The 27,025-nt window shown below is 36.9% G+C and overlaps 2 protein-coding genes across 2 annotated transcripts in view; one reads left to right on the forward strand and one right to left on the reverse strand.

Annotated features, from left to right (window-relative positions):
* The window catches only part of EFCAB7 (EF-hand calcium binding domain 7), a 30,614-nt gene extending 25,790 nt beyond the window's left edge, over window positions 1–4,824 (reverse strand). Inside the window, exons 1-3 of the mRNA XM_049807465.1 lie at window positions 4,662–4,824; window positions 4,307–4,417; window positions 1,842–2,029 (exon numbers count right to left, since the gene is read on the reverse strand). Coding sequence (XP_049663422.1) covers window positions 1,842–2,028 — 187 coding nt within the window. The 5' untranslated portion in view covers window position 2,029; window positions 4,307–4,417; window positions 4,662–4,824. The remainder of the gene's footprint in view (window positions 1–1,841; window positions 2,030–4,306; window positions 4,418–4,661) is intronic.
* The window catches only part of ITGB3BP (integrin subunit beta 3 binding protein), a 32,112-nt gene continuing 9,884 nt past the window's right edge, over window positions 4,798–27,025 (forward strand). Inside the window, exons 1-6 of the mRNA XM_049807468.1 lie at window positions 4,798–4,869; window positions 8,890–8,932; window positions 14,456–14,594; window positions 21,807–21,879; window positions 25,313–25,391; window positions 26,500–26,593. Of these exons, the coding sequence (XP_049663425.1) occupies window positions 4,865–4,869; window positions 8,890–8,932; window positions 14,456–14,594; window positions 21,807–21,879; window positions 25,313–25,391; window positions 26,500–26,593 (433 nt within the window). The 5' untranslated portion in view covers window positions 4,798–4,864. The remainder of the gene's footprint in view (window positions 4,870–8,889; window positions 8,933–14,455; window positions 14,595–21,806; window positions 21,880–25,312; window positions 25,392–26,499; window positions 26,594–27,025) is intronic.

The raw sequence follows: 27,025 nt of genomic DNA on the forward strand, positions 1-27,025 counted from the left end.
ATGGGCAATGCAGCCATTAGTGAGAAACATTTCCTCACGTATGAAAGAAAAAATAAAATACAGTCACTAGAATTAAAAATAAATTATTTGATAGCTTAGCATGTTTTTGCCTTTAGCTGTTGCATGGTTTTGGTTTTTTTTTTATTACGAGCAACCGCAATGCCATAACACACATACCTTTTACTGGCATCATAATCTATGACGATGACTCAAGAAAACAACCTGTACTACTACCAATCCCAAGTGTATTCTGAGCTGTACCCCAAAACCACAAAATAAAAATTATTTTTTTAATGATACATTTTGGTTCTCTTTATCTAACTGAACGTTTATGTTCTCATGTTTTCTTTGTCAACCATGTGAGCTGGAAACATTTTTTCCAATAAGGCAAGCTAAGATTTTCACATCATGAAACTCCAGGTAGAAAACAGAACTTAAATACATTTTCATGAGTTCCCTAACACAAGCCCACGCTATTATATACAACCATGACTAAACTCCTTCACGAAAGGACAAAAATGCTCTAAGAAAGATAAAAACAAAACAAGAAACAAAAACCCCAAACATGGTAAGACATAGTACACAATCCTACAACTCCAAGAGAGAGCAAAGTTGGTATGATATTTGCTTGAAAAATTTTATCTGGGATAGTGAAAGCTATTTCACAACTGAAACAGGTTATTACTCAGTCTTATCTTACTTGGTCACTAAAATATATTATAAAGAAATCAATTTCCAATACACAGCCCTAACTATCATTTTTAAGGTAAACTTTTGTAACCTTCCTAATAATTCCATACAAGGCACTTTGAAATTCCATAGGTTTTCAAAACAAATGTTGTTAAGCTCCACAGTTTTCAGTATCTACTAACACCTTTATTTAGTACAGGTGAAGCATTCAGAGATTTTTTTTTTCCCCTATTGTACTGCTGACAGCAATACCACTTATACACAAATATAATATGGATAAAAAATGAAAACTTCATTTTAGTCTATGGGAACATTATAATTCAGTGGGAGTTTAAATAAAATAAGAGTAAGAATTCTTATGAAACACCAGTGTCTGAAACAGTCCATTTGATCACATAAAGTTAGTAGAGGAAAGGCAATATTTTCACATATTACTCAAAGTGGCTTAGAACTGATCTGTGAGATTATTTTTAGGGGTAAATTACCATATCCATGCACCCAGTAACAACCTGTCATATAAGTCTGCAAATCTCTATGCCAATCAATGCCAGTAATCATGGCAATTTTCTGTGCCAGGGCAATTGCCCACTATAAGCTGAAATGAGACCGACTCAATCATCTGTCAGGGATAGGCAAAAATTTATTGCAGAAATGTCGTAATCAAAAAGCAGGACCTAGGCCCACCTCAAGTAAGCAACAATGCTACCATCAAATTTGGTGTTGTTAAACAACTCACTTAGGTCCCCTGTAAGCTGTCACCCAATATTGACTTTTGCCCATTCTTACTGGTGATTTACAGATGAAAAGCTCTGTATACTATTCCCACTTCCATGAGTCATCCAGCACCTAGTTACAAAGATTAAGGATTTGAAGAAAATGAAAAACTTTGAGGAATGGCAGTTTCTATAAACTTTGAAAAAACACTATGTGACATAATTTATAACAGGTAAATGATGAATATGTCTTCAAAGATACAGCCATCAACACTTGAAATCTGAACCCTACCTAAAACTACTGTAGATTCCTTAAAACAGTTACTGAGTTTATGTATTAGAATATTCTCGCTACTGAATTGCTGACTGCTGTTTGTAAACTACCCACTGTAATCATCACACACAACAGTTAGGGGGAAAAAAATACTTAATCATTACCTAAACCAAGTTGTTCTTTTGATTTAATATTTTCTAAACTGCTTTTGAAAACAGTTAGATAAGCTGCTCGGCAGTTCATATAAAAGATCGCTTCTTCTGCATGCTGGGACTTCTTTCCTTGGGAACTTTCCAAGTGCGTGACTTTCTGAACAGAGGGGGGTGCGTTATTCTCAGGACTGCTGGCCATTCTGTGAAGAATACAATTACAGTTAGAATTTGTTACTGTCTTGCCTGTTTAATAACACCTCTGCTTTGTCCTCTGAAACACAGACTACCACAAATTATCCTAACATCTGGGTCATATGTTTTCCATTCTCGAAATCTCGGTTGGGAAATACTTACCTACGCTTGTAGGTAAGCACCATGAGATCCACAAACAAAGTTTCATTTTATTGTATTTTATTTTAATTTCAGACCATTTGATATGACAATGGTTATATAATCATGTTAATTGAAAGCATAAAAACAAATTTTCAAGTTATCTGTGATACAAACCATTGCTATTCATGTTTAGAAATAAACCACTAGGACTTGTCCTTACTACACATTTCCACTAGAATTTCTACTCTTGCCACACTAGCTAAATTCTCCTAATGACAGAAACAATGGGACAATTTGTACAGAAGCACACTTGTTGGCTCTGATGAGTTTCCTACCACTGTCTATGCCTAGCACGATTTGCCCAAATGGTAAATTAATGAACATATGATACCTACCACTGTTTTGCTGCCAGTGCCACTCCCATTGTTGCTACAGCTCACCAGCAGTAGCAAAGGTGGAGTGTTTTTAGGAAAAAAATGCCAATTTAGACATGGCCACAGGTGTGAGAGGCACAGAATTATTTAAAAGACTTTTTCACCAAACAACAATAACAAAGTAAATATTATCAAGAATGGATGCAGCGCTTATGTCATTGGAGAGAGCTCTGTGGCTGCATGATCACGACTGGCTCATGTCATGTTGGATTCTCTATTATATTTCTTGGTGTCAACAGCAGAGTAAAAGCCCCCTTTGTCCTCCAGTGAAAACTACATGTGAGCATGTCTATATTGAACTGCATATTTGTCAGGATTTCCTCCCTCACTCAAAAACTGACTTTCATATTTCCAAGACTGATTTAGCTGGAAAACTGGGCAGAGACACTGTGTAATATCATAAACACCATATAACACTCAGTGTTAAAAAAGGGATATAATAATTATTAAATTGATTACATGCTTTTTTTCTGGTGCCAATCCATACCAGAATGGGCTTTTGTTTTCTGTTTTTACAGTTATAACTCAATAAAACATACTAATTTGCTAACAGCAAAATTGGTCAAAATTGTAACCCTTAATCCTTCAAGTATGTGAAGTTAAGCACACAATTTACTTTTAAGAGTTATCTAAATATAATTAATAGAAATAAACAAGCACGAAGCTAAGATTGTGCATAAAACTTGGCGCAACTTAGGCCTTTTAAGTACGAGAACAGGAGAACTACCCATATAATTGTAAATGAATGGAAAAAAAAGAATACAAAATGCATTTTTTCTAAATTGCTAAAACGATTCAAAGCAGTAACTAATGCTGTTTGCTCACCAACGGCCAGCAAACTTTAACAGCAGCTTTCTGCTTTTACCAAGGGTGATTAAGGTTTTTAGAAGGCCATCGCAGAGGGACACTAAATCGTGTTGTACTGTTGGTCTAACAGCCTCTCATATTATTTTACCCAATGTTGGCTTCAGAAAATATATTCTAGTATAATAAATGGAATATCTCAAGTTCAGCAACAAGACGACGACATCATAGGGTCCCCTTCAGGACTCATTGGATTTTTACTCAGGAGGCCTAAATCACTCGCACCTTGTTGAGTTATATAGGTCTTTTACACTTGGGAAAGAAAGATAATAATCGCTTATCATGGATGAAGTACCCTATTTATAATACACAGACCGCCTGCCTGACACTTTAATATTACACTGGCATTAGAAGGACCCCATAGGGACACTGTGATACAGTCTGGTTACTGCAAACGGGTGTCACTATAATTAAGCACCAGTGTTACACACACAAAATGGAAGTGGGTTAAAGTCAAGGAGGAAAAGAAGAATAAATGTTAATTTTCCAGTAACTAGTTTATAAAATGTGAACTCTCGTTTATACTCCTTAGACTTCCCATTACCGAGATATTTCTTACGTGGGCCACAGTTCTGCTGAGAGGTACTGCCAATACATTGCTCAGAAATCCAGTGAGCAATAGTTTAGTGGCAGCACCGCCAGCAGCCCCATGGCTTAGGTTGTTAAATTTTTACCGGACAAATGACACTTTAGACAAAATAGACAGAAGGGAGCAATCCAGCCTTGGCTGAAGTGGGAGGACAACGCAGCCTAACTATTGCTTTCAATTTTAGTTGCTATGATTCTAACAAATAAAAACCATCTTCCAACCAGGAATTAAGTCGTACCCTTCCTGGCAATACCGACCTTTCTCGTCGCGGGTCCGAGACCGAGGTTCGCCTCCATTCACAGCAAACACACCGGCAGGGAAGCTTCCCGCTGTTTCTTCTCAAGCTTCCGAGGCCAGGTCTCGCTCACCTGAAACGAGGAAACTCTTTTACCACACGAACCTCACTCCATTGCGCTCCGGTGGGCACAGGGGTCTTCTTAGGCAAAAATTCACCACCCACCCTCCCATAAAAGACATTAACAATCCCCTTCTCCCAGCCCTTCAGATAGGAAGGGACTCTCCCGCCCTGCCCGGCGTCCCCAGCAGCCCTGAGGGACCGGGTTTCGCCACCCACCACTTCCCGCCCAAACCTCCCCCGGGCACGGCTCCTACCGTTGCGCAGCACCGAGCTCAGCAGACGAACCGACCCCTCTCCCCTCAGGCCTGCCGGCAGCGGCCACAGCCTCGCCTCGTCCCGCCCTGCCAAGACCGCCTACCCGCCCTCTCAGCACCGTTTCCAGCCGGCGGCTTTTGGCCGGTGCACAGCGGCGGGAGATCTACAAAGGCGGCGGCGGGAACGGCTGCGGGCGTCCGCGATGTCGTAGGTATCGGGTAGTGGAGTGGATAAAGTCGGTTCTAGGAGCTGCTTCTTGGCAGCGGGGCGGCCCCTGAGGGCGCGCAAGGAGGCGGCGGAGCGGAGGGGAGCGGGGCGGGCGGCTGAGGGAGCGAGGGCCCGTTGTGGGAACGCTGTGAGGCGGAGCGGCTCTCCCCGGCGGCCTCCGGGCGTCCTATACGGCGGAGAGGCTTTTCCCTGAGGAGAAATGTGCTCTTCGGGTGATCCCGGAGAGGGGAGGAGCACGCCGTTAGCGTGGGGAAGGGCGGGTTTTGTTTCTAGCTCTGGCTTCCCGTTGTTGGATGCGAGCGGGAAATGTTTAAGATGGTGGCTCCTTGGGGGCAGAGCCTTCACCCTGACGGACGTCGGGCGGGCGATGCCCGCTGGCACGGGTAGTACTTTTTGTACGTTATGTGTCTGTTCCCGGCTTCCACGGCTGCCACACGCCCCACGAATCAAGCCTTGCGAGGCTGCGTGGTAGGAGGTGGAAGAGGGAGAGGAGCCATGTCACGGGTGGGTTGTGCGGAGTTTGGCACCTGGGTTTGGTGCTGCTGTGGGAAGGTGTTGCAGGCCTGCGGCGGTAAGGTCCATTTTCCATCAGGCTGTGTCTCTTCGTGTTGCCTCCAGTGGGAATAAATCCTCTTCATGTTCTATTCTTTGCAATTTATTGAGCAGTAGTCATGTCAGTCTGATGCTATTCTTGCGTATATTTGCTAATTGTGGGCTTCTGAAGAACCGCAAAGAAAACGTGGAGGATGTTGCTAACTTCAGCAGTAAGGTGTGGCCGTAAGACTTATGCAGCCTAAATATAAGCTTGGGATACTGTCCCAGTTTACGGCTTCTTATGCAATTTCAAAGATAAATTATGTTAGAGCTACCATAGGTTCCAACTTCTGCCAGTCTTTCTCCTGACCACTGGTTGAAGTAATCATGCCAGACAGTAGTAATACAAAGGAAACAGTCCACAAGCTTTGATTTTTTTGGTGTTTAAGTCTGTTTCTCACTGGTTGCACACCAAGTTTAACTACCATGCAAGCTGAACATAGAAAATGATCATGTATTCTTTCTGCTTTTCCAATTAATAAGACATTTTTGCTGCCAGGTTTTGAAGATGAAGCGATATGTAAAGAGCACAGAGGTGTTTTCTTTTTTCCCCCCAGTGAAAGCAGAAACCTAAGAGGAAGCTAACTGAAATGGCTTCAAAATGCACTACAATACTCTTTAGGGTATTTTTAATGAAATAATATAATCAAGTCCCTGATTCTGTATGCTCTTTTTTGTGCATTAAATCTGTATGTGACTGTTACCGTTGCATTCATTCATAAATGAAGAGTGAAGGAAAGTTTAAGTGTATGTGGAATTAAAAACAATGTAAAACCCCCACTTCTTTATTGAAGGTTAAATTGCATACCCAGACTTTCACTGTTAAGCAGTTCCTGTTAAGCCAAGAAGTGGTTTCATCAAAGCACTATTCAAGTGAGTAAAGGTCTCCCAGTATTGGCAAGGAACTGACAACATGACCTGGAATGATAGATGAACAATATGTTATAGAAGTAATATGTAGGTTTTTAACCTGATAAATATTATGGGCAAAATAATCATTGCAGGTTATACAGCTAGCTATAAAAGTGTGCCACCATAATCTGCATAGTTAAGAAAATAAATTAAGCCCTCTCAGGGAATTTTGAACCAATTCAAGGGTAGGAAACTCAGATAAATAAGTTATTATGTACTGTCATCACATTTGCCACATTCTTCTATCTCCTTTTCTTGTTCACACTCTTGACATTTTATTCTGCTCCATAGCCACAGCAAGGCTTTTCCAGCCTAAACCAAACTAAAGCTTGTACACTTCTTCCATGGTGTTTCCTAAAATACTTTAGGAATTTTGTTTGCACCTAGATGCATGTATTGGTTTTTCTCCATGATCATCTTTTGAAAGATCCGAGAGAAGACGCTTTGGCCAACTGAGTCTGCACATTAGATGTCTGGATGAATTTTGTTTCAGTGGTCCTTGCCAGGGACTGTGTGTAGACTAAGAGCACAAATTTTAACTTATTTTGAGTGAATCACAGTTGCCAGAGATTTACCTTCTCATATTGTGGCACGGGAAAGACAATTGCTAAAAACAAGTCCACAAGCAAACCAGGTTGCTGAGTAGGATGAATTGGGAAAAGTGAGGCAAAGTTGAGCTCCTGAAGCCAAAATTGTATCCATGCAGCTCCTTCCAACGTTGAAGTGCTTGCCTGGAATGAGGCTGCCTCTTCACTGCCATAGCTCAGGGTGTTTGCAGGGGTTTTGCAGGCCAGCAGAGAGAAATTTGGGCTGTCTGCAGCTCTATTGCTGTACACAGTACTTGACAGGCTTTAAAGAACATAGTCTTGACCAGTCCACAATTTTCTCTCTAAGAAATTTTCTAATTGTTTATGATTCAGTGGGATTTTCATGTAGTTTCTTATTTATCTTCATCCTACAGCTATGTTGAGTCCAGATTTTGCTTTACTTTGGCTTCCAGCTTCTTTTGAAGTCCATCATAAAAACTTCCATCATAACATGCCTTAGTATAACATGCAAATGCATTGGCCCCTAGAGCATCCTTTCAGAGTAGATGTATTAATAAATATAATGTTTCTCTGCTGCCACTGGGGGGGAAGGTGTAATGGAGTCTGCATTCCTTAAGCAATATGGGTTTCTATTTAAAAAAAGAAATACATTGTAAAGAATTCCATCAAACTGTTACAGCTTTGACTGCCCCTTGGCAAGAAGTTCACATGCTTTTTTAATTTAAATGTTACCTGTTTACTTGGCTTTTTTAAGATAGGATACCTCTCTTCCCCTTGTTGTAAAAGAGATAGTTGTAAAACAGTACTCATATAAGACTGTTGCCTGAGATATATTTTAAAGATGTGTTTTCATTCTATTTTTCCAATACTTTAATTTACATTTTTGGAATAGTAACAAAAATTTTAAAATGGTATGTTTGGAATGTGGTCATCTTAATTGCTTACAAGTCAAAACACTCTTTTCCAAGATGAAAACTGTGAACTAAATTCTTGAAATATGATGTATTTTCTAAATCTTGTTTAATTTGATATAACATTTATGTTTCTTGGGGACTGTTCTTATAAAATTATTTTAATTTTTTTCCTCATTTTTTTTATATAATGCTTTAAACTATTGTTAAGATTTAGGAATGTGCTTTAAAAGTTTCAATTGTCTGTGGGAAAAATAGTCTTAATTTATGTTGACCTTTCTTTCCTTTGAGCATTTAGTCTGCATTCAATAAAATTTTGATGACTGCTCTTTAGAAGACAGCTGTACGATATAAAGTATTATAAATATTCAGCTTTCCTCTTCTAGCGTTGCCATTAACAGCTGGGCATCCAGTTCAGCAGAGCAGATTTTGCAGAGAGAGCTTGGCATGTTCCTGAATCAGTATAGTGAAGAAGACTAGAAAATAGTTTCTTATGGTTTGGGGACCTGTAAAGACATAGAGCATCTGTTCCCCAGTTAAGTCATAGTCTGGCAGCACTGAATCATGTTAAGAGCTAAAATGATGGGAAGAACTACTTTTTTCACCTTGGCTGTACCTGTGTTTTAAATGCCTCATACATTATTTCTACTAATGGCAAAATAATTTCAACCCTTGCTCAGAAGGTATGTAAATGATAATGCTTTTGCATTTTTTCAGTGTTTATGGTCTTTGAGAAAGAGACAAATATACAGTGCAATTTCACTTCAGTGTCTTGATTTTTATCTCTAGTATAAAATGGAGAATTGGATTTTCTTATGCAAACACTTTGTCCTTCTAAATAAGCAACGTTTTTGTTACACAGTATTTTAATCAGTTAATGTATTTGCTTTGGATGAGATTAGTTTTCTTGTGTAGTGTAAAAAATGTGAAACAAGAGAAAGGAAAATGTCTTTAAAATTACAGGTTATAGACTTTACTACCAGAAATCTTTGTGTCTAATGACCATGAAACTTGTCCATATTTTTCTCTTGCAGAGTTAAGAGAGCATTAAAGTTGGACACTGCTAAAAAAGATAACGTAAGTATTTTTTGGTGTATGGAGTCATCTGGGCTGTATATATATGTATGTGTATATATACCTGTATATGCACACATATGTGTATATAAACATATTTCATTAGATTTGCATTTATATTGTTACAGATTGGATGTTGTCTAGAAAAATCTTAACGAGGCAAAAAATTTCTGCTGAAAGTATTAGTAAAAAATTTATTGTATTCCATTTGTCATAGAACTGCCTGACTTTAAGTAATGTACATCTGCATGAATCACTTGAAAATAATGGAGAAATATGCATATTTTAATTGCCATCACTATTTACCCAAGAGCTGAATGAGTTAAGATCCTTGGTGAAATCATTTATTAGAAATTAGCTCCATTATCCTGGAAGCAAATGTTCTGCCATGTAATTGTACATGTAACAATATGGAATTATGATAATGCTATAATCTGCATATTATAAACTGCAAAATTGAAATGAAAACATTAAAGGCATTTTCATGTCAAGGATATAATTACCTCCCTCGGCTAATCTGGCATAATGAAACAATAAAGTACTAACACTGCAGTAAATTTCACCACAGTTATCACAATAAAAATAAAATTGTACTGTTGCTATTATTTTTTGTAAATGCAGCTATAGTATACTCCCAGTACCAGCATGTCATGACATATGTCAGTTTATTATCTGCTCCTACCAACAGTGGGTGTTGCTGCAGACATTAATACAGAGGAGCTTGTGAGGATGGCAGTGTTTAAAAGAAGGAAAATTTTGGAAAAGTACATACAGAGAAATAGCTGGTCAGCAAACAAGCTCCCAATAAATCTCCATGTCTGTGTCATTTTGAAGAGATTTGTTTATATGCAGCACATACTTGGAGGTCTCACTGATATTTAGCAAGATAGAAATTTGCAATTTTAAAAATTTTCTAGATACTTTTTTTTCTTAATTTAAACAAAGGTGGCAAAACACCGCAGTGGCACTAAAAAAAATCATTAGCAATTTAATTAGCAGCTTAGTGTACCATTACCCAACTTGTTCTGCTCAGAATGCAGCTGTGACTGTAATTTTGCATCTGTTTCTTGGGCTGTAGTAACGTTTTTGTAGATGAGTGGTCCAGCTGAAATTACATGGAATCCTTTTTCTGTCTTAGAGCTATTCCTTCCCTGCCCCCTCCCCATAAGATAAAGAGTTACTTGATGGTTACCTGCGTGCAGGTTCTTGTGCAGCAAAAAGCTTAACAAAAGCCCATGTGAATGATAAAAACTTTTACTGGAATCTCAGTAATGTAGGTTTACACTACGATTTTTAGGTCATATGGAGCCTCTAACAGATAGATACATGTCAAAAATTTAAAGTGTACCATAATTAAATAACATTATAGAAGGTAGGAAGGAATGTAAGGTAATAAATATACACTGTTTGCATGAAGTATCTGTTTTAGCTCTGATGCATCCATTGCTGTTTTCTACAATTTCTTTCCTGTTATTCAGGAGGCCCTTATTCCACCTGCTGGTCAGACTACCCAAAGCGTGCCTGAACTAACCAGATCAGAAATAAATATTTTTAGATTTTGTAATGTTAGTATGGTATAATTTAAAAATTGTGTAACTGGACTAAGACTCTTCTTCCTGGAAGAGAAATTCTTACTGCCAAATACTGTCTTTTGAAGTACTACAGTAACTTTTTTCAGGTAGCTGCTCAAAGGAGTCTCAGCTCATATCCAGAAATATGGCAGTTGAGCAGACTGCTGTTGAAGCAGGAAAAATATCCTGAAAGCGTAAGCCCTGTTACAAAAGAGATTTGATGACATTTAAATGCCTAAAGTGGCATTGCTACTTTACTGTAATTAATATTTCATTTGAAGATGATTTGAAACATTTCTTTAACCTGCTTGAATGTGGCAAAATATTAGTGACAACAGACTGAAGATTTCCACCAGGTATTGTTTAAATACAGATAGACTGCAAAAAGAGTATATATGGCTGATGCGAAATTATTTAGGGGTATTCAAGACTAAAACAAGACAGAGTAACATCCAGGAGCTATAAGAAAGGTAGGTAAGAGGGCAGCAAATCAAATCTTTTGAAATACCGTATAAGTCATATTACTGATGACCAATACTAACACTGTTAGGTTCTAGATTAAGGGTTAGCACTCAAGGCAGAGTAGGAGAAGAAAAACATCAAAACTGCAGCTTTGTGTAGAAGTGCAGTAAGATCCATTGGAAATAGAATAGCAAGTAGCACTGGAAGTATAATGCCATTACATAAATCAGTATTTTGTCTTCACCTGAATTAGAATTGAAGGTACTGTCACTCTGTTTTAAAGTATAATTGCAGAAATTATACTTTGAACCTGTATCATTCTGTGGAAGAAAATAAGTGTGAACATAGGCTGTGGTACAAGTGCCACAAGAAATGCCTTCAAATGAAGACGATTAAAAGATCAGGATATTTTAATAGGAGTTCAGTAGTGAAGAGCAGGAAAGGGGTATAAGAATATGCTGTATTCTTTTTAGAGGGGATATTGGACATTCTTTATACTTTTATATAACCAAGAGGAATTTAGTAATATTGCAGTGTGGAAAACTGAAAGCCAATAATGGAGACTTACCTTTTATACGACACATTAACTTCTAGAACTCATCCTGAAATTTTGGTGAAGTCAAGAACATAGTAGAAGCTGTAATAAAAACACTCATTCATACAGATAACAAGAGTATGCATATCCATGTAGGTGTGAAAAATAGGAGTATTGTGCTTCAGGACATTTAAATCAACTGCTAACTGTCTGCAATTGAGAAGAAAACTTCTGAGGGTTACATAATTGTCCATTTTACTTCTAGGTACAGCTTGTAGTCCTAGTTTTATATTTATGGCCTCTGTAAATGTATACTTTTTAGAAGAAGTTTCCTTATAACTCCTCAGCAATTTAAGATTAATTATATAAACATTTATGTTTTCTATCATTAATTTACTCAGTAATGAAATGTAACTTTTTCCCAGGTCCCAGATTCCTGCTGGATTGTAGAGGCTTTGTCACCTTTGTATATGTAGCTTTGTGCTCTGATAGGACTTGCATCCTGATATGACTTGTGGCTTTCACACATGTTACCTGGTGAACCTGATTATTGGCCTTAAAAATACCACTTTTGCCACCTGTACACACCTTTTGAGATCTAAAATTGCTGTAGTTAAATTTTTCAAGGGATATTTGTGAGACCTTAAACCTATGAGGTTCTGGCTTTCTCAGAGTTGTGCTTCCATTCTGTACCATGCTCTGGACTCAGACTGCCTTTGCTCTCAACCATGTCCCCAGCAGACCCTTTTCCCAGAGCACACGGGAGATTCCCGTGCTAAGGAATCCTTACTGGACCTGAAGATTTGTATGCCCTTTGTTTAATCTGGTTTGAAAAATAGTAGCATGAGGGTCTTATTCCAGCAAAACAGGACAACATATGATTAAGTATGAAAAGGGAGTAAATGAGTTATTAATTTGCAATTGCAGTGGAAATGTCAGTTACCAAAGTGCAAATATCAGGTTGTCTGGCTTGGTTTTTTGTTTGGTTTGGTTTGGTTTTTTCCCAACTTGGCTTATGTACTATGCATTCTTTAATGACTACAAGCCCCAGATCCTCGCCTATTTCATTCATGGTATTGAAAGAGTACAGTATGCTTACCTGTTATACTTTTTCTAACATTAATAAATGGATCTTAAAGAGATTACAGAATAATCATGTACAATAAGGCTTCCAATAAAAAATACTGTATGAAATTGAGTGACTGTTATGAGTGACATGAAGAAAAATGATAGATAGTTTTACAGATGTAGTGAGTTAAGTTGATAGAAAAGGCTGGTTGTTTGGGAAGTGGATGAGTCATTCCTTTGCTTGATACAGTTGCAAAAGTAGAAATAAATTAATTTGCTCCTCAGATTCAAAGCCGCAGGATTGTAACAAAGTAAAAAAAAAAAATCAAGAAATCGCTTACTCTGGTTTTCTGTGGTATTGGCTTTAATGATACTATGTTTCCATGAGGAAAAAAACCCAAACATTTAACCACAGGAAAAAAAGTGTCTGTTTCACTGCATTTAGACAGCCCTTCTTTAAGCCCTTGAGAAAATTTTGAAAGGGACTGGAAAAAGTGGTTTTGCCCAAAATGTCCCTTTAATCTTCGTGTGACAGATGTTAATACAGTGAAATCAGTTGTGTACTCACTACTTGCATTCTCCTCTTTAGAGGTGGCTAATCTTTTTTGGAAGCAGTAATTTACATGCCTGCTGACTTTTTCTCCTTGAAATGAGAGATAGGTAAGAACAGGAAAGCTGCCCTTCTGAAGCTGTATCTTCCAGCTTGCTACTTGGTATACCTTCCAGCTCTTTTGTTTAATTATTGGATCAGCTGGTTACACAGCAGTGAAGTACTGTAGGTCTGGTAAGCATGCATATTGGATAATACTTCAAGTTCAGCTACCTGGAAAATCCTGTAGCCACTTGATCAGTGGTTTCTAAGAGTATAAGATGACATTAAGATGCTGCTGATGGCAGCAGAGTCGTCTTTAAGTGCTACTTGTGTTCTATTCTGTGTACGTCTCCTTTTGACAGTCATTGATGGCATTATTTAAAGCTGCTAGACTTCTTAGTTGGAATCAAGTTGTTGAAGAGCTGAAGCCCTTTATGTGCAAACAAAGTGTGGTTTTGGTTTGTTTTTTTCTTCTGTATATTAATAGTGCAGTGAAATCCCAGTTTCTCAGAGTTGCAATTCAACATCCAATCTAGAGAGTGAACTGTGTCCCAGATAATCCCAGTTAATGTTTCAGAACTGCAGACTAGTTCTTCTGAAAACTTCTCTGCACAATTCCTTTAACATCATTAAATAACTCCTTTTATGTAATTAGACATATTGAAATCCTAAGCCAGAGACAAAATTTTGGATTTAAGAGACTCACTTGGGGTTTTTTAATTAACACTTGTTTAGAAAGTCATTAGAAATAACTCTTTTCATTCTTATCATTCATATGTCTTAAATTCCCAATACTGTAGGAAAAATAATAACAGGGTTTGACTGCTTTTAAAAAAAAAACCAAACAAACAAAACTCCAGGTGTTCATGCCAGAATACCTAAATCTCTGGAATCCACATACTTTTTACGAAAACTGGGATGCTAGTGTTTGAAGGGCTTTTTATTTTTTTGAGTAGAACTAATGTTAATGAGGAGGGGGAGTGATAGAGCAGCTTGGTGGGCACCTGGCAGCCAGTGATGGTCAACCTACCACAACACATAACATGGGCTTTCCATAAGTGGGAGGACATAAAGTTAAGAATTGCTTAGAAAAATCTATTACCAGATAGTAAATGTTCAGAGAGGCTTTGTTTGGTTTGGGGTGCAATATGTGACTCTACTGATAGGAAAGATAGAGGTCAGAATGTATTTAGTATGCAGAAGGAAGTTTACAACTGTTGTAGGTTTAGATGGACATAGGTACTTCTTTATCTTTAGCCAATATTCATCTAGATTCTTTGTCTTTTGCTACATTTCAGCTATCTGATGCAACACCTTTGACGACCAAAAAGCAAAATCTAAACTCTTACTCGCCGACAACAGGAACACGCCAAATGAGTCCATCTTCATCTCCCATGACTCATAATGCACAAAATCTCAGAAATCGCCCATCAAATGGTTAGTTGAACATTCTGTCTTTCTTATGGCAACATTTTTCTGGTTATTGGCTTGATTTAGTAACTTATGTCTCATGTAGTATGTTTGATTTCTTTTTCTTCTTATAGAATTTTAATCTCTTTTTGAAAAGCTGATGGTGATTTTTAAAGCTTGAATCTTTTTGGTATAAATCTTGGGGGTATTTATGAAACAACTTGTTTTTGAAACAAGTTTTGCTTTCTGTTGATCAATATTAAAAATGTTTGGCTTTGGCTCAGCAAAAAAAACCCTGCACTGGCGTTTTTGTCAATCATTCCATTAATTCCACTGCTTAGGCATGTTCATGCTAACAATGTCCTTTGTTTGCTTTCTTTCTAAGTTCCAACTTTCACTGGCAGAGCTGGTATGTGCTACTGACAGTGACTTTGTTCTTTGGATTATACAGGGAGATGTTCTGAGGTTGCTGTGTGCTACTTCAGATTATTGCAAGGAAGTCCTGGTTTACTCTTGCAAGGCAGTGCAATTCATTGTTTATAATACACAGTTGAGGTCTGGACTCTCTCCTGGTCAGGAGAGCTGGAAAGAAAAGATGTGTGTAGTTGAACCTTGTTTAATTTTGTGGCCTTTTGAGAACTACATTGAGATTTGCAATGCAAGTCCTAGTTTATGTACTTCCAGGTTTCTGGTGGTAAATGCTTGCATGTGTGCATGCATACATACGTATAGCACTTCCCAGCTCTGGGTCTTTCTCTATGAATATTGAAAGTTAGGTAGATTTTATCAAATCAGAGCTAAAAGGGAAGTTAGGGTAGTTTAACTCTTTCGCTTTGCATTCTTTTATGTAATTTTTTACTGTTGTTTTCCATAGTAAGGCACTTCAAGGCAATTTTTAATTAATCTAACATAACACTGAATGTCATTAGCTCTCAGAATATATGCGTTTTTATAATTATATTATTTCCAGTTCACTTTAGGATATCCGTCCACTTAATTACAGTCACAGTTTTTGATGCAAACTATGACTGCTCAAGATGTATATATTCAGTAGACTAACCTGCTTTTATGGCTGTATAGATTGTGGTCTTTTTAAGTGTTAAGGAACTATTAGGTTACCTGGTGTGACCTTTTTATATTAAAAAAATACAAAGAGACTTTCTTGTCATCTTTCCCATGTAGAGCCAAAGAGCTTTTATTTCCTTGCAGTACAACTCTTAGAAAGATGGTTAAGTCTTGATTTGAAGACTTCAAATTATTTATAAAAATAATAATAATAATAAAAGTCCATCACTTCTCTTGTTAGGAAGTTCCTTGTTCAATTACCTTTTCTATTAAAAAAAAAATTCTGTCTGATTTTGAATTTGTCTGGCTTTAATTTTCAGCCATCAGTTCTTGTTATGCCTTTTTGTTGGGTTAAAGAGCTTTTTATGCCCCATATATTTTGGAATTTATGTGCAGTAATTGAGGCCTCACTAACATTCATGAATTATGATGAGTAGAAATATTCTGAGCAGGATAGAATAACCACTGTTTGAAATTTATCTAGATGTCTGCAGATTTTTGCACTAGCTATTGTACCATATGCTCTCATGATGGATCTGCAAAAGTGGATTTTTCCTCTAGGAAAAAAGGGTTTTTTTAAAAAAAATATTTTTTTTTTAAAGGAACGGGATCAGGAAATTTTGGGATTCTGTCAAGGCTGGCTGACCAAAAAATGAAAATTACTGGAAGCCTTCAAGCTGAAAATACTACAATCTGTAACCATTACATCCCTTTTCCTTATTAAAAATAGCAGAGTACTTGAGGAAGCATGGAAGTATCGGGTGTTTTAGTGGCAGTATAGCTGCACATAGTTACAGGCCTGTGTGTGAAGATTTTGGTGGTGTTGGTTTGTTTTTTTCCTAATCAGTAGTCTTGCTAGGAAACTAAACAGAAGCAGCTATATCCTAATTCTTTATCATGCTGCCAGTCTTCATTATGACCTGGCTTTGTGTCCTCGTTACCTGTTTGTCAAACAGTTTTAACACAGTCGAGTTTTCATGAGCACTCACTGCCAGTCAGAACATTCACAACTTTCCTACGAAGTACTCTGCTGATTCCAGTTCTCCCCAGAATAGCTGTTGTTCTCTGCCAGTGCTATGGTTTCAAATTGGGCATTTGCCCCTGGAACTAATACTAAAATTACTATTTCAACTACTGACATTCCAATGAGCCTTTGGAGGAGGAATTACACTAATTTTTCTCCCCATTCTTTCAGTGAGTGATAGCATGTCTCAACTAGTTGTGCAAACCTGGTATATTGAGAGGACCTGTATTTTAGAACACCCTTGCCTTCACAAAATGTAAGATATATGCAGCTGATGCATGTTTAATTTTGTGGCCTTTTGAGAACTATGTTGAGATTTGCAATGGAAGGCCTGGTTTATGTACTTCCTGGTTTGGGATGGAGGGAGTAAGCCTGTGTCTGTCAGAAAGTAAGGATCTTTGCCACAGTGCCTGCCCTGTCTTGTGAACAATTCCTCCTCTCAAGACTAATGGCTGCTTCTCGATTCCTAAAAAGATGATTATTTGGCACAGTGCATATCTCCACATTCCCACTTACTTCACATCCAGAAATCTTTAGTGGCATTTAATCAGCCCTTTAAAGTATTGACCCCTGCATTCTTAAAAGACTGTAAACATTTTCCCTTTGGGATTGTTTTCCTCTTCGATGAAGTTGCCTAAAGCGTTGTCTTAAGTATTCCCACAGATATCCCTGGTTATGTGTTGAATTTTTTCCTTGGAGTTTAAACCAAGTTAGATAGCAATCTAACCCCACTGTTTTCCAACTTTCTTCTCATTGTGAAAAGTAACTCTTCCAGTGAGCAGCATTCTGACTTAGTTTGTTAGGGAACTTAATGTCTTTGACACGTAAATTTATCTACTCTATTTTTCTACAGAGAGGAAGGTATTTTCAAGGTATTCCCAGGTCAGATTTCTATGGCAGTCTCTGCTTTCATCAGTAAGAAGGAAATTTTGTGTTTGCATGTATTAACTCCTACACTAGTCTCAGGATTTGATGGTACTTCCTGGATGAAAAGGAGAACATATGTGTCTTTTTTTTTTTTTTCCTCCTCATTCTAAATAGGAATTTCTTCATCCTGTACAAAGAAACCTTTAATAAGAATAGTTGCCAATTGGTGTTCTCTCTGCCATATCAGAGATACGGCTGTTGTTAGTGCAATCAGTTGGTATAACTGTACTGGCATCAGTCATGTCATGGAAAGGTCAGCTCATACCATACTTCAATTAATTGTTTTGTCATGATGTGGCGTCCTACATTCTCACTCAGAATGGAGCAATAAATACTCAGATTCAAGCAAAGTAACTGCATGTTATACCTAGCCGCTGATGACTGCTGAATTAACGCTGCTTGTATCCTGAGGGAAGAATCGCGGTAGAACAATCTATATCCCTATTGACTACAGTCTGAGGCTCTGGGAGCAGTAAGCTTTCTGTTAGTGTTGCCACATCACAAAAGCAGTTCTGAATAAAAGCTTATACTTTTTTATGTATAAATGCAGATTTTAATTTTGTGGCTGTCTGCAGAATATGAAACTATACCTCAGCCTGGCTGGATATCCACCTGCACTTTAACATTTACCTTTGCAAAAAGCTTTTAAAATTGTGTGTAATGATAGCAGTCAGATACAAAATTGAAAATGCTAAGGCTCTTTAGATATGTTCTCTTGAATATCCCTACATGTTTGTAATTACCTGCTTTAATGACCTCTTTTCTTTAGTTTTAGTTGATGCCTTTTTGGCGACACACACAATACACGGTAATACACAAACGTTTAAATCTACTTCAAGTTTTAAAATTTTCTCAGCATCTCTGCATTTACACTACATGTCTTATCTCTTAGGTGAAAGAAAAAAGGGGGCAAAATGTCTTCTATTAAAATGCCTGTATATTAGGATGTCAATGGGAAAGGTGAACATGTACTGTATTTCCATACTGATATTAAGTATGGACATAGGGGAACATTCTTTTTGCCTATAAAAAAGACTGATCACATGATCATAGCTGACATTTAGATGGGTAATTATTCAGTAATGTAGTACTAGCCATCTTTTTTTTTTTTCCCTGTGTTCATATAGCTACAAGATGGTGGTATATAAAACTTCCTCTTATATCACAGGTTTCAAGTTGTCCTTTTAAACCCACAATTTCTTTTCTGCTTCTGAAAAGACACTTTTATTTTAACTGCTGTAGTGTTTTAATAGATTACGCATATCACCTCTAAGTCAGGTGTTAAGAGTATAATTTGTGTTCTATTTTTCTGTGACCAATATGTAAGAAAACAACAGAATGAAAATTATTACAGAATTAATGCCATTTGCTATGAAAACATATTTTGCATTGTGCGAAGTACACAAAATAGCATGCATCTATCTCACTGAGGAGACACATGGAACTTATTTGTCTTAGGAACATGACTTTCTTTTGAGTAACAGTATGGAGGAGTGCCTCAAAAAAGACTAAATATCTATGGAATGCTAAGATTGTTCAAAAGTAAGATTTACTTTAGGAGAAAACATGAACCAATCGAATTATAATATATATCCAATCTTTACGATGTTGTCCTATGTATGTCCTGTTGGGCTACCTGGTAATTCATATATTGCCTAACTACCCAAAATCTCACAACCCATTTATGATGTAATTTTCTAAAATAACAGAATACTAAATCTTCACTAGATTCTCATCATTGTTGGCTAACATATTTTAAGAGTTATTTTAAATCATTTTATTTTTATTCAACTCAGTCCAGGGTTCCACCATTCCGTAGCACTGGTCTAAAAGTAGTATCTGTTTGATAACTGATGACTGATTTAAGTGCAAGTTCTATGCGTACTTAGATTTAAAATGAAATCTTTTGGGTTCTTAACCTTTAGCTACTGTGGTGGAACAGCTTAAACTTTCATAGCACCTTGTCATTCTGAGGTATTTCTAAATGCTTTACAAAATATTAAAATTAAAAGTTAATTTATCCTTGAGTGCTCATACTTGTATGTAATAATTTAGATCTAGCAAGGAGAAATCAAAGAGTCTAATGCTTATTGTGGCCTCTCGTTTTTAGTCTGATGTCAGAAAGGAGACATATTACAGTGAAACATGAAAAGCACCTCATTCCAGAGGGTCTGTTCTAGGATCAATGCATTTGTTAAGGCCACAGTAAAGACTTGTTGGTAATTTCCTCCAAATCTTTCACTTAAAGGTGAATTTCACCTTACAGAAACAGCTGTTAGATATGACGCATTTGTAAGAATGTATATGTATCAGTTGAAGGGACAGTAGATAAGAACAAATTTAAAACACCTTGTGAACTTCTTTGGCACCAGAAAGAAAAGATCTTTCTTGGGTATTGGATAGATGAGTATAGTCTGAATGGCAACAAGTACAGTGAACTCTGAAGCTGAATTACTGGTATGCGATTCTAAGTCAGTAATTGTCGAATGCACTAATGATCTCATTGTTTAAGGGGAAAACTTAGCAGAAAAAAAAGAATGAATGCATGATTATACCTCTCCCGCTTCGTATGTATGCATACACCTCCACCATTTTGTCTTTAATGAGTATCAGATCCAAAAGAAATCCATTGCACAGGAAAATAGAACTGTGTCCAAAAAAGGGAGCTTTTACACTGAGGTAGAATGTGAGGGACTGAGTATGTAACTGATACTGTTGAGGGGGGAGATTCTTAAGGCGGAAGTTATAAAAACCTCCATGTTATATGATGTTTTCAGCTTCAGCCACAATTAAACAGAAAGCATTTCTGCTGTTCAGATGTGACCTCTTTATTGCTGGAACCTAGACAGATATAACATCTAAAGTGTTGAAAGGTGACCACATAGATTGCATGGAGCACAATACCATGAATAGTTACAGCCTCGCTAGTTTCAGTAGATTCACCAGAGACTGTTGTACAGTGGGATCCTATCAAATGTGACAGTATATACTATTTTTTAAATATTAATTAGGAGGGATGTAGTACTTTTTTCTGCTAGTACATCACTGTCCTGATATGCTAACTAGAGGGCAAGCAGAATTGACAAGCTAATGTACTGACTAAAACCAATAGTAATTGATACACAGGGTGAGATTTTAATCTACATTGGTTCTAATACGATTTCTGTCTGAATTGTATAGGTTGTGATAAGTTGTGTAAATAGATGTAAATACAGAAAGTCTTTTGTGGTCAGAGGTGTATTATTATACATAACGATATACATAATGAGGCCTTTGTAAGTGTCTGTTGAACAGTCTCAAGTAGATTGCAGCCAGTGAGCCAAAGATGTTATTTCAGTGCAGCACTAACTTTCTTAATCTGATCAGCATCACTGAAAACATTCCCCTGTCCAGGTGCTTTGGGGGGGGGGGGGGGGGCAGTCTGTGTTAGATGCTTATCTTGGAATCTGGTAATTTCTGAATGCCCAACCTACAGTGACAGAAAGGCAGTTCACCAGTTCACCAACACCACATGTGAGCCTAGGTTTTATTAAAAAATCCATAGGAATGGAGTTTTGTTGTAATAACCTGTTCCTGTTTCCTCACAGAAACATGCAACTGCTCAAAATATCAGTGCACTGAAATGTAGAAATATGACTCACCATGCAGAATAATGGCAACTGGCATATGATTTATCATGCCCCATCATATGACGAGCTAGAATATTATATTGTCAATATAGCATGTCAGAGCCTTTGGAAGTAATTTGCAGTATCTCTTTGTAGTTGTTTACAAGATAGAGTTGGCCCAGGCACTTTTTATTAAAGGAAAATGGAGGTTTCGTTGCTCAGTCATTACAATATTTTCATGATGATGCTCTGGGCTAATATGCTGTATTTAGGCAGTTAATAAGATAAAAACCTTCTGAGTAGAACACACTAGCTACGTGTCAGAATTATACTAACTTCCAGTTATTAACACTGTAATCCCAAGGTTTCCACAAATACAAATGTAATGGAATTGATGAGAGGTCAAATTACAAAAGAGTAATTTATAGTGAACTTGGTGTGTTTCATTACAAAGGAATCTGTCCTGCTCTGTGAGTGAGTTTTGGGGTTTTTTTCCTCTTCCTAAAAGACCATTCAACAGTCAAGGTTCATACTAACGCCTTTTTCATGTGCTTCAAATACTCGATATCATATTCTCATCTTTATTGTTTCTTTTCTTTCTTGTGAACCCCCTAGGAGAAGGAACTAAGCAGAACAATTCAAGCAGCAGCTTATCCAGAAGAGGGCAGCCTCAAACAGAGGAGGATGCGTAAGTGTATTAAACACGTTGTGGGTGTAGTGCTGTGATTTTTTACTTATGCAAGATTAATATTTCATACAGAATTAAATTAATAGCGATTATTTTTTAATACTTATAATTCCACAGGACTGGATATTCAAAGGCACTGAATAGCAGGCTTACGGTTATAGGTACAAATTAATGCAGGGTTTGCAATACAACTGTCCAGCCAGTTCTGTCTTTCACTGGTAGTGTTGGGAATATGAGACTGCCAATTACTGGAGTCATGCTCATAGTACTACGCAATGAGGTATCATAAACTACTGAAAGGAAGGTATGTTTTTCATTTCCAGCCTCTTCTGAAAGTGTACATTCTTTACCTTATTTTTGGAAGCATTAACTGCCAAAGATACAGGGCCAGTAATGCAGGACACTTATTGATTAAAAACTAGTCACAGATGGTCATGGTGAAACTTCATGTGTGCTTTGCAAAATCTTTTAAAATTTTTGTCTTTTCTGCCACAATCTTATTTTAAGCTATAAGCTTCCTGGCATTAATGGACTTAGGGCAGGCCACAGTTAGTAAAGCACTTAAATTAATGTTTCAGGTGAAGTATCTGATGAACTGCTTTCCTAAACTTGATAGATGTTGAGGAAGGAGAAGTGATAAAATGTGTTAGAAGTAAGGCTGCTAGTGTCTCATGTTGTTAGTATGGCTTAATCTTTTCTGTTATGAAAAACATATTTAATTGTCTGCAACATTGCCAAATCTCAGCTGAGAAGTGAACTGAAATTTTCTGTGCCAACAGTGAGGTGTCAGGCTAAATGTGTTATGCATTTCAGCCAAAACAAACACATCCATCCCTAGGAGTGAGATAAAGGAAATATTTGTTTCATCTATGATAGAATCTGGTGAAAAAGTGGAAAGCTGTGAACCTCTGCATGTTGGATTGTATCAGGGATGCCTTTCATCTTTATGGGAAGTTACCCAATTAGGAAATCCTGGAAGTTACGAGTTTTTTTTAATATGGAAGTTGTATATGCTCTGTAAAACTACTTAAGAGTTTAAGTGTTCATCTAGCTAAAAATCTGAATGTTTCCTTCCTCAGCGAGCATGTTCATATTTCTTGCTACTAATCCTAGGTAGTCCTCCATCCATTTCCATCCTTTTTACTCAAATGAAATTGCATTCACCAGAGAATTGTGATCTCTTACTAGCAAAATTTAAAAAAAAAAAAAAATCTTTATTCTCATTCTTCTTCAACACTGTCCACATTTTTGTTCTTGAAATCTTAATATACTGTTGTGTTGTCCTGCTTTTTTATTTGATGCTTCAACTTGTCCTGTGTTGGAATCTTGACATATATCTTTGACATCTATCCAAGAAAGTCTAATTCACAGCTCAGCATCAACATGGCTATATCACATCTCTTCTTCTCTCCTCTACAACATTATATAGTTTTATATCATTCTGTGTAATGTGACTGTCCTGTATTTCATTCAGGCCCAGTGCCTGTGCATCCAATTCAGATTGTTATATAAATTCTCCCGTCTGGCACACTTTCTTTCAAAAATCTGAGGTGTGTTTCCTGTTACCCCAGTTTTGTCACTAAGAGCTCACCTCTCAGTGTAATGCAAACCTCCATTGCTCGCATAGTCCTTTGTTGGTCAGCTGCTTTGTACTTCCCTTGTGTTCCTGCTTCTGACAACAGGTCATACTGTAAGTCCTGTTGATATTGAAGGCAGAGCGCAGCTGCTGTGCTGCAGCTTGTGTTACTGGAAGAAGTATCACCATGCTAGTGTGCAGTATTTGTGCAGGCTAGTTAACCGACATTAAAGAGTTGGGGTTTTGTACTGTAGTGGGTTTCTTTCATCATATGCTTAAGTATATTTTGATCCTGTTATCCCTCTTCTGTATTCTGTTGTATGCATTAAATATTTGTATCACAGTTGTACCTGGTGTCCCAGATGAAAATTCCCTTGGGGCTAGATATTTTATGCATACATTTCTTTTTTACTAACAAATAATATTTGTGACATTTATTCAACTAAATATTACGTTTCTTATGTTTGAAGTTGTAGCTCTTCCTTTTGATTATGGCACTTGAGCTCTCAATGTGTTTGTTGGGTTCTTTTCTTGTAATGGATGCTTTCTCCCACCATTAGCTTGAAATTTCTTTGTTGTAGGACAGTATCTTCTAAGTGATGGAGCTTGACAGACAGTAGAATTATTTGGATGGCATGTTAGATAGTAAAAAATAAAATCTTACAGTTATACCAGTGGAAAGCTATAAACTGATTAATTGGGATTTTTTGTGGTTCAGTAAATCCCTTGGTCAACAAATATAGACTTGTTTCTTAGTGGCAGTAACCCTGAATTGCAGAACAATTTGAGTAATCATAGTCTTCATTGACATGTAAATGTATGCATCCAATAATTCAGTATGTTTTTTAAAAATTGCAAGATTTGCAGAAGACTAGCAGTTAGCGGCATGCCAGAAAAACACATTTATAAACTAACACCTACACGGTAATATTTATGTGAACTTACATACGCTTTATTTTTACAGGTGGAAAATATATTGTACAATACACTGGCATTAGCATTTTTCCTGCATAGCCTTCTGTTCCCATGTTGAAATACAACAGTGATAAGTTTTTCTCATACTGTTGTTCTGTTTCTAAAGTTGAGGTTTCTTATAAGGGTGATTCTCCCTCTGGTGGGAGGAAGCAGTAAACAGATTATTTCTCTGTTGTCTCCATTTGATTTGCATGTTTAAACGGTTCAAAATAAAAATAGCCTAAACATTCATTGGAGGAATTTTTTCAATACGTATTCAGTGCAAATCCTTAATCATGCATTAAAGTCTGCCATTTAGGTCTAATCTGATTGTATATTATTTTAATTTTTATTGCAAAACCCATTAAATTCTGAAAGCTGACCAACTTTACACCAGTAGTAAAATATGTTTGTGGCTTAAAAGGGGAGATAAAGCAGAACAAATAACATCATGCAATGTTGTCCCTATTGGGCTCAGTTTTAACTTCTCATGTTCCCTATGGCTGCAAGCAGTGTCATATGGTCTTAACAGTTGGTGGGTTTGGGAAGCTCGTCCTTTTGATTAAATTACTGTTCTTCAGGAACAAATTAATTAAATTCCTGTTTTTACTATTGTCTTCCTGCACGGTCATAAGAAAAACCTCTAATATTGCTGAAACTGAGTTCCTATCCTTAAAATTAGGATATAAGTATTTTTGGCAGTTCGCGTATAAATCCTAACCAAAGGCAAGTTATATTTGGTGTTATATGACACAATCAGGTAGCACAGCCCATCTGTTCACAGCTTATCTAGATCCATCCTGATTACAATGTGAAGAAACTCTGGGAAACATTGTAAACACTGATTTTCAGCAAGAGGTGATGTGGCTAATTGAAATTCTTCTATTTTAACTTTTTGTGCAGGTTCATGGAATTGCAGTCCAAAGTGAAAAGTTCATTGGTTAAAATTCTGAAAATAAGAGCAAATCTGAGAAGCCTACAGGTCTGGTTTACACTGATTTATTTTTTTTAATCTACTTTTATATAAGATTTGAAATAAAAATGAAAAACTTGCGTGCAATGTTTGAGTTTTAAGAGATAAAGAAGCAAATAAAATACTTGAAACCAGGCAGGTTTGACTTGGAAATCCAGAAAATGCAAATAAACCCCAGAATTTAGTAGACTTTTTTTTTTAACTGGAGCAGTTGCTTTTCCAACTACACCATTTTTAATTTGTATCACTCCTGATTTTGTACACGAATAAAAGCATATGAAGTAGTTATCAACGATTATTTATAACTTGAAGTATGAATTATTACGGCATAGATTTTTATGTCCTTGAAGATTAAATATCCCTTTGTGTTGAAGTGATTGTACTATTTAATTTACCACTAATGTATCATCATTTAATAGTCTGTTTAATACATGCTAAAATGCAAATCACTTTTCTGTTTTATTCACATTTTGTTTCCTGAATAAATTCAGCACAAGGTTTGTTGCTGTATATCAATATCTGAGAAATAATTCAGTGTACTCAAATTATTTTACTTGCATATGTGGTCTAACAATGCTTTATTTAAAAAAAAGACTGATACTAATTTAAAATATTTTAATTTAAATATTTATTTTTAAAACCCTATTGAAAATTCCTTTCTATTTCTCCTGAGATTGATAGCGTATGATTTTAGGTCTACCATGAAATGCTGAGGAGTCTGTTTAATAGAATCTTAAATGCTTGTAGATTTCCATTTTACTAACATATTACAGCAAGCTTGTACATGTGCCAAGATTGCTTTTCTGGGGATCAAGTGTTAATCTGTTTAAACAGCTGAAGATTTACGAATGAAGCGTAAACAACAGGAGATTTTTAAGTAACACTTTAAAAGGCACCTGAATGCCATTTTCAGAAGTAGCATTATGTTCTTACACCCTTAAACTTTATAGTGCCTTTGACTTTCTGTGAGGTGGAGGCTCATGCATCGTTTAGACCTTATGCAAAAATTCCAAAAGTTCTTTCTTTCGGATGTTTTTAATAAGTTGTAGACGTCTAAGTTAAGTAGATAGTTGGGAATGAGATTTAACAATGTCTTTAATTATGCTTTTTTTTCCAGGCTTTAGAGGGCAGTAGAGAGCTTGAAAATATTATTGGTGTCTCAGACGCGTCTTGCGTCTTGAGTGCTGAAGTGCAGAAGACCGAAATGCTAAGTAAGGAGGACTTTCAATAATATTTATCTATCTCCTTTATAACAATTTAATAATTATCAATCCAAAGATTTCCTACAGTCATACCTCATTCTGTTACAACAGAGTGTTATATCCCAGGACTCTGACGCATGAGTTCTTTTGGTCAGGACAAATGCACCTTAAATGTCCTTGTGCATCCAACCAGGGACAGAAAAGAAAGGCAGCCCCAACGGCCTACTCTTCTAACTCACAGTCACAGATGGAGAGGAAAAACTTGCAAAAGCAACACCTTTTCTTATGTAAATAGTTAGATACTTAGTGGGTAGTTAGCTAGTGATTAGGCTAAATGTTTGCACTTTGATTGCATTGCCTTTCTTCTCTTTTTGCAAGGAAGTTGTTTTGTTTGTTTGCCTGTTAGGAGGATTAGGCTGTATATAGGTTTCCAGGCTTTTA

Source organism: Accipiter gentilis, chromosome 8 (assembly GCF_929443795.1).
Source record: "Accipiter gentilis chromosome 8, bAccGen1.1, whole genome shotgun sequence".
NCBI lineage: Eukaryota > Metazoa > Chordata > Aves > Accipitriformes > Accipitridae > Astur > Astur gentilis.